This window comes from Salmo trutta, unplaced genomic scaffold (genome assembly GCF_901001165.1).
Source record: "Salmo trutta unplaced genomic scaffold, fSalTru1.1, whole genome shotgun sequence".
NCBI classification, from domain to species: domain Eukaryota; kingdom Metazoa; phylum Chordata; class Actinopteri; order Salmoniformes; family Salmonidae; genus Salmo; species Salmo trutta.
Genome location: NW_021822364.1, coordinates 12,501 through 29,853, shown reverse-complemented (window position 1 = coordinate 29,853; position 17,353 = coordinate 12,501). Strand labels below are relative to the sequence as shown.

Here is a 17,353-nt window from a genome sequence, read left to right as displayed (position 1 = left end):
CAGAGGGAGAGAGAGACAGAGAGAGAGACAGAGAGAGGAGGAGACCAGAGAGAGAGAGACAGAGAGAGAGACAGAGAGAGAGAGAGAGAGAGAGGCAGAGAGAGAGAGAGAGAGAGAGCTCCAAGGCACATGGTGAAGAGTCAGTTCACCACCTCTATCCCTCCATCCCTCCACCCCCCTTTCCATCCATCCATCCCTCCACCTCTCCCTCCACCTGGCCCAGTGAGTTGCACTCTTTCTGGGCTCGGGTACAGAGGGAATAGAGGGGTAGACTGGGTTCCAGACTGAGCTAAGATATGGAGAAGGACAGCTGTACAGTTCTCTCTCTCTGTCTCTCTCTCTCTCTCTCTCTCTCTCTCTCTCTCTCTCTCTCTCTCTCTCTCTCTCTCTCTCTCTCTCTCTCTCTCTCTCTTTTCATTTTGCTTCAAGCCAAACCAATTCTAAAACTCAACCCATATTGACTTCAAAACACAAAAATCTGTCTCAGGTTATAGTAAACCCTTTTTCATGGAACATAAAACAGAACATAACAGTTAGGGCGAACCAAAGAAAAGCTGAATGTAGAAAGTAGCATGAGGCCTATTTTTCCAAGACCCGAAGTGGTTGTACCGTCGATCTACTCCAGGATGGATGTGGTGCTAGCTTCTCCATTCATGGCTCTCCTCCAATAACCGTTAGCTTAAGGCTCAATTGTGTGTCCAAGAAAGTGGATTGGCTTTTTTTATCCATCTCCTATAGTCCTTCTTCCTTTGTTTCGTTTGAGCTCTTTCTTCTCCAGGGATGGAGGGATGGAGTTAAAGGAGTCTGGAAAAGAGGAGAAGATTCTCTCCATTCGTTTTGTCTTAAATGACACTCCATGATCCCTGTGAACTATATATCTGTCTCCGTCCTCTCTGTCTCCCTCCTCTCTCTGTCTCCCTCCTCTCTCTGTCTCCCTCCTCTCTCTGTCTCCCTCCTCTCTCTGTTTCCCTCCTCTCTCTGTCTCCCTCCTCTCTCTGTGAACTTTATATCTGTCTCCCTCCTCTCTCTGTGAACTTTATCTCTGTCTCCCTCCTCTCTCTGTCTCCCCCTCTCTCTGTCTATCTCCTCTCTCTGTCTCCCTCCTCTCTCTGTCTCCCTCCTCTCTCTGTAAACTATATCTCTGTCTCCCTCCTCTCTCTGTCTCCCCCCTCTCTCTGTAAACTATATCTCTGTCTCCCTCCTCTCTCTGTCTCCCTCCTCTCTCTGTAAACTAAATCTCTGTCTCCCCCCTCTCTCTGTCTCCCTCCTCTCTCTGTAAACTATATCTCTGTCTCCCTCCTCTCTCTGTCTCCCTCCTCTCTCTGTAAACTATATCTCTGTCTCCCTCCTCTCTCTCTGTCTCCCCCTCTCTCTGTCTATCTCCTCTCTCTGTCTCCCTCCTTTCTCTGTCTCCCTTCTCTCTCTGTGAACTATATCTTTGTCTCCCTCCTCTCTCTGTCTCCCCCCTCTCTCTGTCTCCCTCCCCTCTCTGTCTCCCCCTCTCTCTGTCTATCTCCTCTCTCTGTCTATCTCCTCTCTCTGTCTATCTCCTCTCTCTGTCTCCCCCTCTCTCTGTCTCCCTACTCTCTCTGTGAACTATATCTTTATCTCCCTCCTCTCTCTGTCTCCCTCCTCTCTCTGTCTCCCTCCTCTCTCTCTCCCCCTCTCTCTGTCTCCCTCCTCTCTCTGATAACTATATCTTTGTCTCCCCCCTCTCTCTGTCTCCCTCCTCTCTCTGTCTCCCTCCACTCTCTGTCTCCCTCCACTCTCTGTCTCCCTCCTCTCTCTGTCTCCCTCCTCCCTCTGTCTCCCTCCTCTCTCTGTTTCCCTCCTCTCTCTGTCTCCCTCCTCTCTCTGTGAACTTTATCTCTGTCTCCCTCCTCTCTCTGTCTCCCCCTCTCTCTGTCTATCTCCTCTCTCTCTGCAATCCATAGGTTGCAAAAAAAACAATCATGTTTCACACAGCGTCACACCATGCGATACAGATCATCAGACAGTCAGAAATCAAAATACCAAAAAGACAATCCTAATACTTCTTCTTGAGGACCCAACTTTAACGACCATTATGTGTCAGGTCGTTAGATAAAATGTTCCTTATTTCTTCACCATTCTCTTCTTCTATTACAGACGGGTAACAACCTGTAATAACAACACATCAAATACCATAACAGACAAGCTGAACCGAAGGTGGCTGTTGACTGTAAACGCTAAAGTAATGTCTAAAAATGGTACGAGAACGAGATGTCTACAGGGCGATAAAACTGAAGCTGAGCCTAATAAGATCCTAAAACTGAAAAAAAAAAAAAAATGTCCACTGTAGTCTATGACACTGTTTTCACATAATGCAGGCCGAGAGCTGTCTGACAAGCTAGAATCAACATTCTAAAAACGTCCTGCCAATAATTCAACTCATTATCTAACTTCCATCATAACCAAAAAACAAAATATCTTCTTAATTCTTTACAAATCTAGTTTAATTTTTATTTATTTTTTAAAATCTTTTTTTTGGGGGGGATAGGCATTAGATTGATATGTTTTGATATCGTTCAGCACCCACTGAATGGTCCACTGGCAGCAGAACAGCTCTGAGAGAAAGGTCTGGTCTTAGATGGGTTAGGGTCCAAGCCCAGACTGACAGTAGCAGTTTGAATCCAAGCCCAGACTGACAGTAGGAGTTCAGGTCCAAGCCCAGACTGACAGTAGGAGTTCAGGTCCAAGCCCAGACTGACAGTAGGCGTTTGAGTCCAAGCCCAGACTGACAGTAGGAGTTCAGGTCCAAGCCCAGACTGACAGTAGGAGTTCAGGTCCAAGCCCAGACTGACAGTAGGAGTTTGAATCCAAGCCCAGACTGACAGTAGGAGTTCAGGTCCAAGCCCAGACTGACAGTAGGAGTTCAGGTCCAAGCCCAGACTGACAGTAGGAGTTTGAGTCCAAGCCCAGACTGACAGTAGGAGTTCAGGTCCAAGCCCAGACTGACAGTAGGAGTTCAGGTACAAGCCCAGACTGACAGTAGGAGTTTGAGTCCAAGCCCAGACGGACAGCAGGAGTTCAGGTCCGAGCCCAGACTGACAGTAGGAGTTTGAGTCCAAGCCCAGACTGACAGTAGGAGTTTGAGTCCAAGCCCAGACTGACAGTAGGAGTTCAGGTCCAAGCCCAGACTGACAGTAGGAGTTTGAGTCCAAGCCCAGACTGACAGTAGGAGTTCAGGTCCAAGCCCAGACTGACAGTAGGAGTTCAGGTACAAGCCCAGACTGACAGTAGGAGTTTGAGTCCAAGCCCAGACGGACAGCAGGAGTTCAGGTCCGAGCCCAGACTGACAGTAGGAGTTTGAGTCCAAGCCCAGACTGACAGTAGGAGTTCAGGTACAAGCCCAGACTGACAGTAGGAGTTTGAGTCCAAGCCCAGACGGACAGCAGGAGTTCAGGTCCGAGCCCAGACTGACAGTAGGAGTTTGAGTCCAAGCCCAGACTGACAGTAGGAGTTCAGGTACAAGCCCAGACTGACAGTAGGAATTTGAGTCCAAGCCCAGACGGACAGCAGGAGTTCAGTTCCAAGCTCAGACTGACAGTAGGAGTTTGAGTCCAAGCCCAGACTGACAGTAGGAGTTCAGGTCCAAGCCCTGACTGACAGTAGGAATTTGAGTCCAAGCCCAGACTGACAGAAGGAGTTCAGGTCCAAGCCCAGACTGACAGTAGGAGTTCAGGTCCAAGCCCAGACTGACAGTAGGAATTTGAGTGCAAACCCAGACGGACAGTAGGAGTTCAGGTCCAAGCCCAGATGGACAGTAGGAGTTCAGTTCCAAGCCTAGACTGACAGTAGGAGTTTGAGTCCAAGCCCAGACTGACAGTAGGAGTTCAGGTCCAAGCCCAGACTGACAGTAGGAGTTTGAGTCCAAGCTCAGACTGACAGAAGGAGTTCAGATCCAAGCCCAGACTGGCAGAAGGAGTTCAGGTCCAAGCCCACACTGACAGTAGGAATTTGAGTGCAAGCCCAGACGGACAGTAGGAGTTCAGGTCCAAGCCCAGACGGACAGTAGGAGTTCAGGTCCAAGCCCAGACTGACAGTAGGAGATATGGTACAAGCCCAGACTGACAGTAGGAATTTGAGTCCAAGCCCAGACGGACAGTAGGAGTTCAGGTCCAAGCCCAGATGGACAGTAGGAGTTCAGTTCCAAGCCCAGACTGAAAGTAGGAGTTCGAGTCCAAGCTCAGACTGACAGAAGGAGTTCAGATCCAAGCCCAGACTGACAGTAGGAGTTTGAGTCCAAGCCCAGACTCACAGTAGGAGTTCAGGTCCAAGCCCAGACTGACAGTAGGAGTTCGAGTCCAAGCTCAGACTGACAGAAGGAATTCAGATCCAAGCCCAGACTGGCAGTAGGAGTTCAGGTCCAAGCCCAGACTGACAGTAGGAGTTCAGGTCCAGGCCCAGACTGACAGTAGGAGTTCGAGTCCAAGCCCAGATTGACAGTAAGTGTTCAGGTTCAACCCCAGACTGACAGTAGGAGTTCAGGTCCAAGCCCAGACTGACAGTAGGAGTTCAGGTCCAGGCCCAGACTGACAATAGGAGTTTGATTCCAAGCCCAGACTGACAGTAGGAGTTCAGGTCCAAGCCCAGACTGACAGTAGGAGTTCAGGTCCAGGCCCAGACTGACAATAGGAGTTTGATTCCAAGCCCAGACTGACAGTAGGAGTTCAGGTCCAAGCCCAGACTGACAGTAGGAGTTCAGGTCCAGGCCCAGACTGACAATAGGAGTTTGATTCCAAGCCCAGACTGACAGTAGGAGTTCAGATCCAAGCCCAGACTGACAGTAGGAGTTCAGGTCCAAGCCCAGATGGACAGTAGGAGTTCAGTTCCAAGCCTAGACTGACAGTAGGAGTTTGAGTCCAAGCCCAGACTGACAGTAGGAGTTCAGGTCCAAGCCCAGACTGACAGTAGGAGTTCAGGACCAAGCCCAGACTGACAGTAGGAGTTTGAGTTCAAGCCCAGACTGACAGTAGCAGTTCAGGTCCATGCCCAGACTGACAGTAGGAGTTCAGGTCCAAGCCCAGACTGACAGTAGGAGATCAGGTACAAGCCCAGACTTACAGTAGGAATTTGAGTCCAAGCCCAGACTGAGAGTAGGAGTTCAGGTCCAAGCCCAGACTGACAGAAAGTGTTCAGTTCCAAGCCCAGACCACTGTGGTCCACTGGCTTGTACGTGTGGCATCCTGGCAGGTAAAGTGTGGTTCATTCCCAAGTTTTGATTGATCAGGGCCTCTCCTGCAGGCAGAGAAGAGACCCCCGAGGGGGGAGAAATGATATAGCGGGTGTATCTGTCTGTATGTCGGTGTCATCAAGCATTAAGCACAGGTCTTTGGGTTGGAACAGCCCAAGGGCTTGAAGGACTAGACCTTCCAGGTGGAGGAAAGCGTCCTAGGCCTCGGAGCAGCAGCGTTGCTGGTTAATCTTCACCTTGTGTTTGATCCCGTCGTACAGCTCGAAGTTGTAGTTCTCCAGCGTGGTGGAGCTCCGTGACGACAGGCCGCTGTAGAAGCAGGTGCAGTAGAGCAGCAGGCCGCCACACACCGCCCCCAGCAGCACGCCCAGGGAAGACATGACGATGATGGTGACCAGGATAGGATCCAGGGTGTACAGCCACGAGTTGTCCTTCTCAGAGACACGTGTCACAGGGGAGTCCATGGATGGGCCAGGGGTACTCCACTCTGGGAACGGGAAACCTGACGATAGGAAGACAACATCAGAAGACCCTTTGACACCTAGACAGTCCATATGAAAAGTACTGTACTGTACAGGTAACCCAAGGACAGTCCATATGAAAAGTACTGTACTGTACAGGTAACCCAAGGACAGTCCATATGAAAAGTACTGTACTGTACAGGTAACCCAAGGAAAGTTCATATGTAGCATGTATACTGTACAGGTGAGTACAATGCAGTTTTGCCCACAATTACTTTTTATTTGTATTTTTTTATTTAACATATATAATTCAATGAAGAACAGATTGTCATTTGAAAAGACTAGCTGTCATAACTTGCTTTCCCACTTAAATCTGTCAAGAATTAGTGCTATGTTAAAGGTCCTGAAAAGTACTTCCTCTCTCGTGGCTAACTACCAGGAAGTTTGAAAATACAGGCTGAGTGGGCGGGGAGCTAAATATTCATGAGCTCGCCTTGACTGACAGTTCTTTGAAACGACTATATCAAGCAACTTGGATGCAGTGAGCAGTGACGCAGTACAATCACCTCAAGCTGATAGATGAATAGGGTCAACTTTTAATTATATTTGCGGACACCTTACAGTCCAGTCAAATGTTGCACCAGCGTAGAGTAGGTTTTTACTGCTAACCTACAAAAGCATTACACTGGGCTTTCTCCTACCTATCTTTTTTTTTCGCTTTGGTCCCTGCCGTACATATCTACACGTACGCTACGGTAACAAGGCCTCTTCCTTAAACACAACAGAAATGACGTCTGCTACGGTCACATAATCAGATCGTCTTCGCCCGTAGCGACGCGTGTCTTACCTCCGTTCATACCTTCCCTGCCGTTGAAAAGTGGTTTATTTCCAAAGTCAATAGGTCTCCAATCTGAAGGAAAGAAACAGGTTGAGACAGGTTGAGACAGGTTGAGACAGGTTGAGACAGGTTAAGACAGGTTGAAACAGGTTGAAACGGGTTGAGACAGGTTGATACAGGTTGAGACAGGTTGGAAACAGGTTGAAAACAGGTTGAGACAGGTTGAAACAGGTTGAAAACAGGTTGAGACAGGTTGGAAACAGGTTGAGACAGGTTGGAAACAGGTTGAGACAGGTTGGAAACAGGTTGAAAACAGGTTGAAACAGGTTGAAACAGGTTGAGACAGGTTGGAAACAGGTTGAAAACAGGTTGAGACAGGTTGAAACAGGTTGAAAACAGGTTGAGACAGGTTGGAAACAGGTTGAGACAGGTTGGAAACAGGTTGAGACAGGTTGGAAACAGGTTGAAAACAGGTTGAAACAGGTTGAAACAGGTTGAGACAGGTTGGAAACAGGTTGAAAACAGGTTGAGACAGGTTGAAACAGGTTGATACAGGTTGAGACAGGTTGGAAACAGGTTGAAAACAGGTTGAGACAGGTTGAAACAGGTTGAAAACAGGTTGAGACAGGTTGGAAACAGGTTGAGACAGGTTGGAAACAGGTTGAGACAGGTTGGAAACAGGTTGAAAACAGGTTGAAACAGGTTGAACAGGTTGAGACAGGTTGAGACAGGTTGAGACAGGTTGAGACAGGTTGAAAACAGGTTGAGACAGGTTGGAAACAGGTTGAAAACAGGTTGAGACAGGTTGAAACAGGTTGAAAACAGGTTGAGACAGGTTGAAACAGGTTGAGACAGGTTGGAAACAGGTTGAAAACAGGTTGAGACAGGTTGAAACAGGTTGAAAACAGGTTGAGACAGGTTGAAACAGGTTGAAAACAGGTTGAGACAGGTTGAGACAGGTTGAAACAGGTTGAAACAGGTTGGAAACAGGTTGAAACAGGTTGAAAACAGGTTGAGACAGGTTGAGACAGGTTGAAACAGGTTGGAAACAGGTTGAAACAGGTTGAAAACAGGTTGAGACAGGTTGAGACAGGTTGAAACAGGTTGGAAACAGGTTGAAAACAGGTTGAGACAGGTTGAAACAGGTTGAAACAGGTTGATGTGAGAAAGGGTCCAGACTTTTAGTTAACCAGTTAGTTCACCAATAGTTATACGACTACAAATGGATGAAGCAACACGGACGGCGTGATAAAATGCCAGCGTCTTGTCGAGATGCTTCTCGTGTAGTAGTAACGTGACTATTCATTCACATGGGGGGCAAGAACATAACTCAACATGGTTTGACATCAAGAAATATACAGTAGCTTTCGTTATGTGATGACCATCTGAAACCTCACATGATTTTTATTTTAACCAAACCAGAGAAGATAATACTGTGAGTCGCTCTGGATAAGAGCGTCTGCTAAATGACGTAATTGTAAATGTAAATACTTGAGGACGCCAATTATTTTTTTGTTGAAAAATAATCACTTTATTAGCACATTCCAATAGCACAATATAATATTTCCAAGACCGTAAAATTCAACAGATATTCCTTATGTCTTTGAAACAGGCTGTGGTGCAGCGTGGGTAATGCAGTTAACAGTTAAAAGGACACACAGTCAAGTCAAGGCCTTACATTCACAAAGAACACTTAGCAAAGTGCACACAGTAAGTAACAAAGGTTGCGTCTGAAATCGCACACCCTATTCTCTGTAGTAGTGTCTCTATTTAAATGACATCCTACGTTATTCTCTATATTAGCGTAAGGGAGCCATTTTGGAAGTGCCCAGTAACGAACTGTAGAGGCTCCGAGGCCAGCCTGAAGGTCAGACGACCCTGAAGGTCAGACGACCCTGATGGAGAAACGAGACCTCTGACATCAAGGTTTCACCAAACACACTGTACTGGTTTGGTTTTGATTCATCTTTGAATCTATGACATCCGTGAATCTTAAATTCACAACAAAAAAAAAAACATTAGATAAGAACAGTGAGAAGAACAGAACAGTGAGAAGAACAGAACAGTGAGAAGAACAGAACAGTGAGAAGAACAGAACAGTGAGAAGAACAGAAACAGTGAGAAGCACAGAACAGTGGGAAGAACAGAACAGTGGGAAGAACAGAACAGTGAGAAGAACAGAAGAGTGAGAAGAACAGAACAGTGAGAAGAACAGAACAGTGAGAAGAACAGAACAGTGAGAAGAACAGAAACAGTGAGAAGAACAGAAACAGTGAGAAGAACAGAAGAGTGAGAAGAACAGAACAGTGAGAAGAACAGAACAGTGAGAAGAACAGAACAGTGAGAAGAACAGAAACAGTGAGAAGAACAGAAACAGTGAGAAGAACAGAACAGTGGGAAGAACAGAACAGTGGGAAGAACAGAACAGTGAGAAGAACAGAACAGTGAGAAGAACAGAAACAGTGAGAAGAACAGAACAGTGGGAAGAACAGAACAGTGGGAAGAACAGAACAGTGGGAAGAACAGAACAGTGAGAAGAACAGAACAGTGGGAAGCACAGAACTGTGAGAAGAACAGAACAGTGAGAAGAACAGAAACAGTGAGAAGAACAGAACAGTGAGAAGAACAGAACAGTGAGAAGAACAGAACAGTGAGAAGGAAACAGAACAGTGAGAAGAACAGAACAGTGAGAAGAACAGAACAGTGAGAAGGAAACAGAAACAGTGAAACATCAATGGATATATTGTGTCGAATCTTCATCACTCAACGTCTATATCCTCTCCATGTTCAGCAGTAGGGCTTATTATATGGGTCCTAACATCTTATTATATGGGTCCTAACATCTTATTATATGGGTCCTAACATCTTATTATATGGGTCCTAACATCTTATTATATGGGTCCTAACATCTTATTATATGGGTCCTAACATCTTATTATATGGGTCCTAACATCTTATTATATGGGTCCTAACATCTTATTATAGGGGTCCTAATATCCTAACATCTTATTATCTGGGTCCTAACATCCTAACATCTTATTATAGGGGTCCTAATATCATAACATCTTATTATAGGGGTCCTAATATCCTAACATCTTATTATAGGGGTCCTAACATCCTAACATCTTATTATAGGGGTCCTAATATCCTAACATCTTATTATCTGGGTCCTAACAACCTAACATCTTATTATAGGGGTCCTAATATCATAACATCTTATTATAGGGGTCCTAACATCCTAACATCTTATTATAGGGGTCCTAACATCCTAACATCTTATTATAGGGATCCTAACATCTTATTATAGGGGTCCTAACCTCCTAACATCTTATTATATGGGTCCTAACATCTTATTATAGGGGTCCTAATATCCTAACATCTTATTATAGGGGTCCTAACATCTTATTAAAGGGGTCCTAATATCTTAACATCTTATTATAGGGGTCCTAATATCCTAACATCTTATTATAGGGGTCCTAATATCCTAACACCTTATTAAAGGGGTCCTAATATCTTAACATCTTATTATAGGGGTCCTAACATCTTATTATAGGGGTCCTAATATCCTAACATCTTATTATAGGGGTCCTGACATCTTATTATAGGGGTCCTAATATCCTAACATCTTATTATAGGGGTCCTAATATCCTAACATCTTATTAAAGGGGTCCTAATATCCTAACATCTTATTATAGGGGTCCTGACATCTTATTATAGGGGTCCTAATATCCTAACATCTTATTATAGGGGTCCTAATATCCTAACATCTTATTATAGGGGTCCTAATATCCTAACATCTTATTATAGGGGTCCTAATATCCTAACATCTTATTATAGGGGTCCTAATATCCTAACATCTTATTAAAGGGGTCCTAACCTCCTAACATCTTATTATATGGGTCCTAACATCTTATTATAGGGGTCCTAATATCCTAACATCTTATTATAGGGGTCCTAACATCCTAACATCTTATTAAAGGGGTCCTAATATCTTAACATCTTAATATAGGGGTCCTAATATCCTAACATCTTATTATAGGGGTCCTAATATCCTAACATCTTATTATAGGGGTCCTAATATCCTAACATCTTATTAAAGGGGTCCTAATATCTTAACATCTTATTATAGGGGTCCTAACATCTTATTATAGGGGTCCTAATATCCTAACATCTTATTATAGGGGTCCTGACATCTTATTATGGGGGTCCTAATATCCTAACATCTTATTATAGGGGTCCTAATATCCTAACATCTTATTATAGGGGTCCTGACATCTTATTATATGGGTCCTAACATCTTATTATAGGGGTCCTGACATCTTATTATAGGGGTCCTAATATCCTAACATCTTATTATAGGGGTCTTAATATCCTAACATCTTATTATAGGGGTCCTAACATCTTATTATAGGGGTCCTAACATCTCATTATAGGGGTCCTAACATCCTAACATCTTATTATAGGGGTCCTAACATCCTAACATCTTATTATAGGGGTCCTAACATCTTATTATAGGGGGTCCTAAAATCCTAAAACTATTTTCTGTCTACTTCCATACTGAGTGGTAGAAGAATGAAAGAGTTTTACTCAGGCAGAGCCATGGACGGCTGCTTGGCGCTATATGGCCCGTTCCATTTGAATCCCCTCTTAGTGCTTTAGCTCATTAATTTCACTTTGATGAGCATCATCCCAAATGGCACCCTAATTCCCTATATAGTGCACTACTTTTTTTGAGCAGGGCCCCGATAGGGGTCTGTTCAAACGTAATGAAGGAAATAGGGTGTAATTTGGGACGAAGACCAAAGTGACCGGGGAAAGAAGTGCTTACCGCTGACTTAATAAATGTCATCATATCCATTAACTAATTAGAATCATTATTAAAAGGCTTTCAACAACAGTCATCTCAGAGAAGGGAATCAGGCTGATTTTTAAAAGCTTTTAGTGACAACATGCCATTTGTTTTTCCTCTCCATATCGAAAGTTAGCAACAACAAACCAAAAAAAATATGAAGGAAAATTGCTCCAGTGACAGGCCGTAAATAAAGACATAGATACATTAAAGTAATTGAATAGAAGCTGAAGGCAGCAAAGCTTTGAGCTGTATATGGATTGATAATTCATAGCTGTGTGCTGCAACGGGGAGCTAAGATGGCTGGCACAAGTCAAGAAAAGCAACATAGGCACAAATTCTACAATATCAAGCATTTCATGGTAAAGACTACACCCGTTGTATACAAAGCATGTGACAAATAACAATTTATTTGATTTGAATCAAGAAGGAACAAAAAATCTATATTGTCAAAAAAAGGAAAGTCTGAAGTAAAAATATGTAATAGTAGATTAAAAAAAGAAATATATTAACTGTATTAACTGCATTAACTGTATTAACTGTATTAACTGTATTACTGTAATTCCAGATGAGATGGGACCAAGATTCTAGACCATTGAGCAAGGTAACTATTTTGGTTAAAATAATAACTGTGTTATTTTATGGGGTTAGACAGATGGAAAATCATTTTCTTTATTTGTTTATTTTCATTATTTATTTTGAGATGGGTCCTTTCTCTCTCTCTGTGCCTCTCTGCCTCTCTGTTCTTCTCTCTGTCCGTCCGTCCGTCCGTCCAGAACTTTCATGCAATTCAGGAAATGTAAAACCTGTAACGTATTAGAGTCTTCTGAAGTTTGTCATTTCCACTATGAAATTCCAGAAATGATTTGCCCTTATGAAAAATGTATATATATGTGTGTATATATATATATATATATATATATATATATATATATATATATATAAAAAAATATATGTTTTTTCCCTTATCAAATATGTCCATTAATCCACATAATAATTCACATTTCCTCTTGCTGAAGGATTATTTTACTGCTGTAGCAAACTGGCTCAAATTATGATCCTACATCTGTAAGTGGTATTCAGATAAACATCTCCAACATGGACAACTGTTGATGCGGTCCTCTAAGACTTCAAAATTGATTTTTTTTTTCCGGACAAGAAACAGCCACAGCACATTTCTTTTAAGCAATGAAACAGCATTAAAAACAACTGTTTAAGTCCTGTAGAGGCTTGTGGATATATTGAGCTATTAAATCTCTCCCAATACTATCAGTGTGTCTGTGATTGGTGGTTTCACCCGACTCTCTCGAACGCGATCTGATTCCCAAATGAAACCCTACCCCTATATAAAGCACTACTACTGTGTAGTGGGAATAGGGTGCTATTTGGGACAAATCCACTATCACAGCTCTATCTATCTCTATCGCTATCTGTTTTAAACTCTGTTGATATATCATAGGAAATAGAGGTACATTTAATAACTCAAAAACACAGTTACAACAACATGGTAGAGAGGAGACAACAACATGGTAGAGAGGAGACAACAACATGGTAGAGAGGAGACAACAACATGGTAGAGAGGAGACAACAACATGGTAGAGAGGAGACAACAACATGGTAGAGAGGAGACAACAACATGGTAGAGAGGAGACAACATGGTAGAGAGGAGACAACATGGTAGAGAGGAGACAACAACATGGTAGAGAGGAGACAACATGGTAGAGAGGAGACAACAACATGGTAGAGAGGAGACAACAACATGGTAGAGAGGAGACAACAACATGGTAGAGAGGAGACAACAACATGGTAGAGAAGAGACAACAACATGGTAGAGAGGAGACAACATGGTAGAGAGGAGACAACATGGTAGAGAGGAGACATCATGGTAGAGAGGAGACAACAACATGGTAGAGAGGAGACAACATGGTAGAGAGGAGACAACATGGTAGAGAGGAGACAACAACATGGTAGAGAGGAGACAACAACATGGTAGAGGGAGGAGTACAACAACATGGTAGAGAGGAGACACACTGGTAGAGAGGAGACAACATGGTAGAGAGGAGACAAACAACATGGTAGAGAGGAGACAACAACATGGTAGAGAGGAGACAACAACTGGTAGAGAGGAGACACAACATGGTAGAGAGGAGACAACATGGTAGAGAGGAGACAACAACATGGTAGAGAGGGGAGACAACAACATGGTAGAGAGGAGACAACAAACATGGTAGAGAAGAGACAACATGGTAGAGAGGAGACAACATGGTAGAGAGGAGACAAAAACATGGTTAGTAGAGGGAGACAACATGGTAGAGAGGAGACAACATGGTAGAGAGGAGACAACAACATGGTAGAGAGGAGACAACAACATGGTAGAGAGGAGACAACATGGTAGAGAGGAGACAACAACATGGTAGAGAGGAGACAACAACATGGTAGAGAGGAGACAACATGGTAGAGAGGAGACAACAACATGGTAGAGAGGATGGGAGAGAGGAGACAACATGGTAGAGAGGAGACAACATGGTAGAGAGGAGACAACATGGTAGAGAGGAGACAACATGGTAGAGAGGAGACAACAACATGGTAGAGAGGAGACAACAACATGGTAGAGAGGAGACAACATGGTAGAGAGGAGACAACAACATGGTAGAGAGGAGACAACATGGTAGAGAGGAGACAACATGGTAGAGAGGAGACAACATGGTAGAGAGGAGACAACAACATGGTAGAGAGGAGACAACAACATGGTAGAGAGGAGACAACAACATGGTAGAGAGGAGACAACATGGTAGAGAGGAGACAACATGGTAGAGAGGAGACAACATGGTAGAGAGGAGACAACATGGTAGAGAGGAGACAACAACATGGTAGAGAGGAGACAACAACATGGTAGAGAGGAGACAACATGGTAGAGAGGAGACAACAACATGGTAGAGAGGAGACAACAACATGGTAGAGAGGAGACAACAACATGGTAGAGAGGAGACAACATGGCAGAGAGGAGACCACAACATGGTAGAGAGGAGACAACATGGTAGAGAGGAGACAACATGGTAGAGAGGAGACAACAACATGGTAGAGAGGAGACAACATGGTAGAGAGGAGACAACATGGTAGAGAGGAGACAACAACATGGTAGAGAGGAGACAACATGGTAGAGAGGAGACAACATGGTAGAGAGGAGACAACAACATGGTAGAGAGGAGACAACAACATGGTAGAGAGGAGACAACAACATGGTAGAGAGGAGACAACATGGTAGAGAGGAGACAACAACATGGTAGAGAGGAGACAACATGGTAGAGAGGAGACAACATGGTAGAGAGGAGACAACATGGTAGAGAGGAGACAACAACATGGTAGAGAGAAGACAACATGGTAGAGAGGAGACAACAACATGGTATCGAGACAGTTCCATTGGTATACTTTGACTCAAGACATTAAAACAAATTTACAGCCTCTTGTCAACCAGGGCCCGGCTTCCCAAAAGCATCTTTAAGGCTACGGTCATCGTTAGGCCCCCAAACTATTTCCCAAAATCATCGTAACTAAAGTTACTCTTGAAAGCGTTCGTTATTTATCGACTGCGTCAGACCGTCGAACAGCTAATTGCGTCGTTAGATGCTTTTTTTTGTTGCCCTCCAGCGTCAATTTATACACAGATCGTTTCAGCCCCGTTGACTTCAGAACGAAAGTCACAGTGACCACAAATACAAAGCGGACAATTTCTTTGCGCAACAATCGAAGAATATAAAGATGCTTCAAATGAAAACCAAACTAAGCAATCGGACAACCATCTCTGCAGCATCCACCAATCAGGCCTTTATGGTAGAGTGGCCAGACAGAAGCCACTCCTCAGTAAAAGGCACATGACAGCCCACTTGGAGTTTGCCAAAAGGCATCTAAAGACTCTCAGACCATGAGAAACAAGATCCTCTGATCTGATGAAACACAGATTGAACTCTTTGGCCTGAATGCCAAGCGTCACGTCTGGAGGAAACCTGGCACCATCTCTACGGTGAAGCATGGTGGTGGCAGCATCATGCTGTGGGGGATGTTTTTCAGAGGCAGGGACTGGGAGACTAGTCAGGCTCCAGAGCGCTCAGGACCTCAGACTGGGGCGAAGGTTCACCTTCCAACAGGACAGCAACCCTAAGCACACAGCCACGACAACGCAGGAGTGGCTTCAGGACATGTCTCTGAATGTCCTCGAGTGGCCCAGCCAGAGCCTGGACTTAAACCCGATCGAACATCTCTGAAGAGACCTGAAAATAGCTGGGCAGGTTTTCCAATCTGACAGAGCTTGAGAGGATCTGCAGAGAGGAATGGGAGAAACTCCCCAAATACAGGTGTACCAAGCTTGTAGCGTCATACCCAAGAAGACTTGAGGCTGTAATCGCTGCCAAAGGTGCTGCAACAAAGTACTGAGTAAAGGGTCTGAATACTTATGTGAATTTCTAAAAACTTGTTTTTGATTTGTCATTATGGGGTATTGTGATGTCATTATGGGGTATTGTGTGTAGATTGATGATGAAAAAAAACGATTTAATCCATTTTAGAATAAGGTTGTAACGTAACAAAATGTGGGAATAGTCAAGGGGTCTGAATACTTTCTGAATGCTCTGTATGTACAGTATAGACTACATAGACCTATATATGGGAATATTGAAATCAATTTCATGTTAATTCAATTGAGTTTTATTAAGTTATTTGTTTGCTACTGTCTAAAATTTGCCTCAATATATTTCCTGATTTGTAACGTGATCAATAATGTGCCAAATCTTGAGTTAATGCATTATTATAGAGCTGCCTCAATATTTTTTTGCCATTGGTGATAATACCTCTCTAGGAGCTGATCTGTTGTCAGTATTGTGGAATAATTCTAACGTTAAGGTGAGATTGGAAAGGGAGAACTCTGATCCGTGTAAACCAGTGCACCGAGAGTTTTGGGAAGCAAGTTCAGGGAGTGAGGGTTTTAAATAAATAAACGTTAACATAATCTAAAACAAGAAAACATCTAACAACGACACAGACAAGACGCAGGAACAGAAACAATAACACCTGGGGAAGGAACCAAAGGGTAGTGACAGATACAGGGCAGGAACCAAAGGGTAGTGACAGATACAGGGCAGGAACCAAAGGGTAGTGACAGATACAGGGCAGGAACCAAAGGGTAGTGACAGATACAGGGCAGGAACCAAAGGGTAGTGACAGATACAGGGCAGGAACCAAAGGGTAGTGCCAGATACAGGGCAGGAACCAAAGGGTAGTGACAGATACAGGGCAGGAACCAAAGGGTAGTGACAGATACAGGGCAGGAACCAAAGGGTAGTGACAGATACAGGGCAGGAACCAAAGGGTAGTGACAGATACAGGGCAGGAACCAAAGGGTAGTGACAGATACAGGGCAGGAACCAAAGGGTAGTGCCAGATACAGGGCAGGAACCAAAGGGTAGTGACAGATACAGGGCAGGAACCAAAGGGTAGTGACAGATACAGGGCAGGAACCAAAGGGTAGTGACAGATACAGGGCAGGAACCAAAGGGTAGTGACAGATACAGGGCAGGAACCAAAGGGTAGTGACAGATACAGGGCAGGAACCAAAGGGTAGTGACAGATACAGGGCAGGAACCAAAGGGTAGTGACAGATACAGGGCAGGAACCAAAGGGTAGTGACAGATACAGAGCAGGAACCAAAGGGTAGTGACAGATACAGGGCAGGAACCAAAGGGTAGTGACAGATACAGGGCAGGAACCAAAGGGTAGTGACAGATACAGGGCAGGAACCAAAGGGTAGTGACAGATACAGAGCAGGAACCAAAGGGTAGTGACAGATACAGGGCAGGAACCAAAGGGTAGTGACAGATACAGGGCAGGAACCAAAGGGTAGTGACAGATACAGGGCAGGAACCAAAGGGTAGTGACAGATATAGGGCAGGTAATCAAGGAGGTGATGGAGTCCAGGTGTGTGTCACAACGAGCAGCCT

The 17,353-nt window shown here is 44.2% G+C and overlaps 1 protein-coding gene across 3 annotated transcripts in view; it reads right to left on the bottom strand.

Moving 5' to 3' along the window:
* Window positions 1-357: 357 nt before the first annotated feature.
* Window positions 358-17,353, bottom strand: part of LOC115181981 (neuropilin-2) — a 26,898-nt gene continuing 9,902 nt past the window's right edge. The window contains exons 2-4 of one of the 3 annotated variants that reach the window (XM_029743663.1): window positions 6,524-6,586; window positions 5,452-5,717; window positions 358-804 (exon numbers count right to left, since the gene is read on the bottom strand). In XM_029743663.1, the coding sequence (XP_029599523.1) occupies window positions 733-804; window positions 5,452-5,717; window positions 6,524-6,586 (401 nt within the window). In that variant the 3' untranslated portion in view covers window positions 358-732. Of the gene's footprint in view, window positions 805-2,499; window positions 5,718-6,523; window positions 6,587-17,353 lie in introns of those variants that run through there. The other 2 variants (XM_029743665.1, XM_029743664.1) reach the window with 2 other exon arrangements.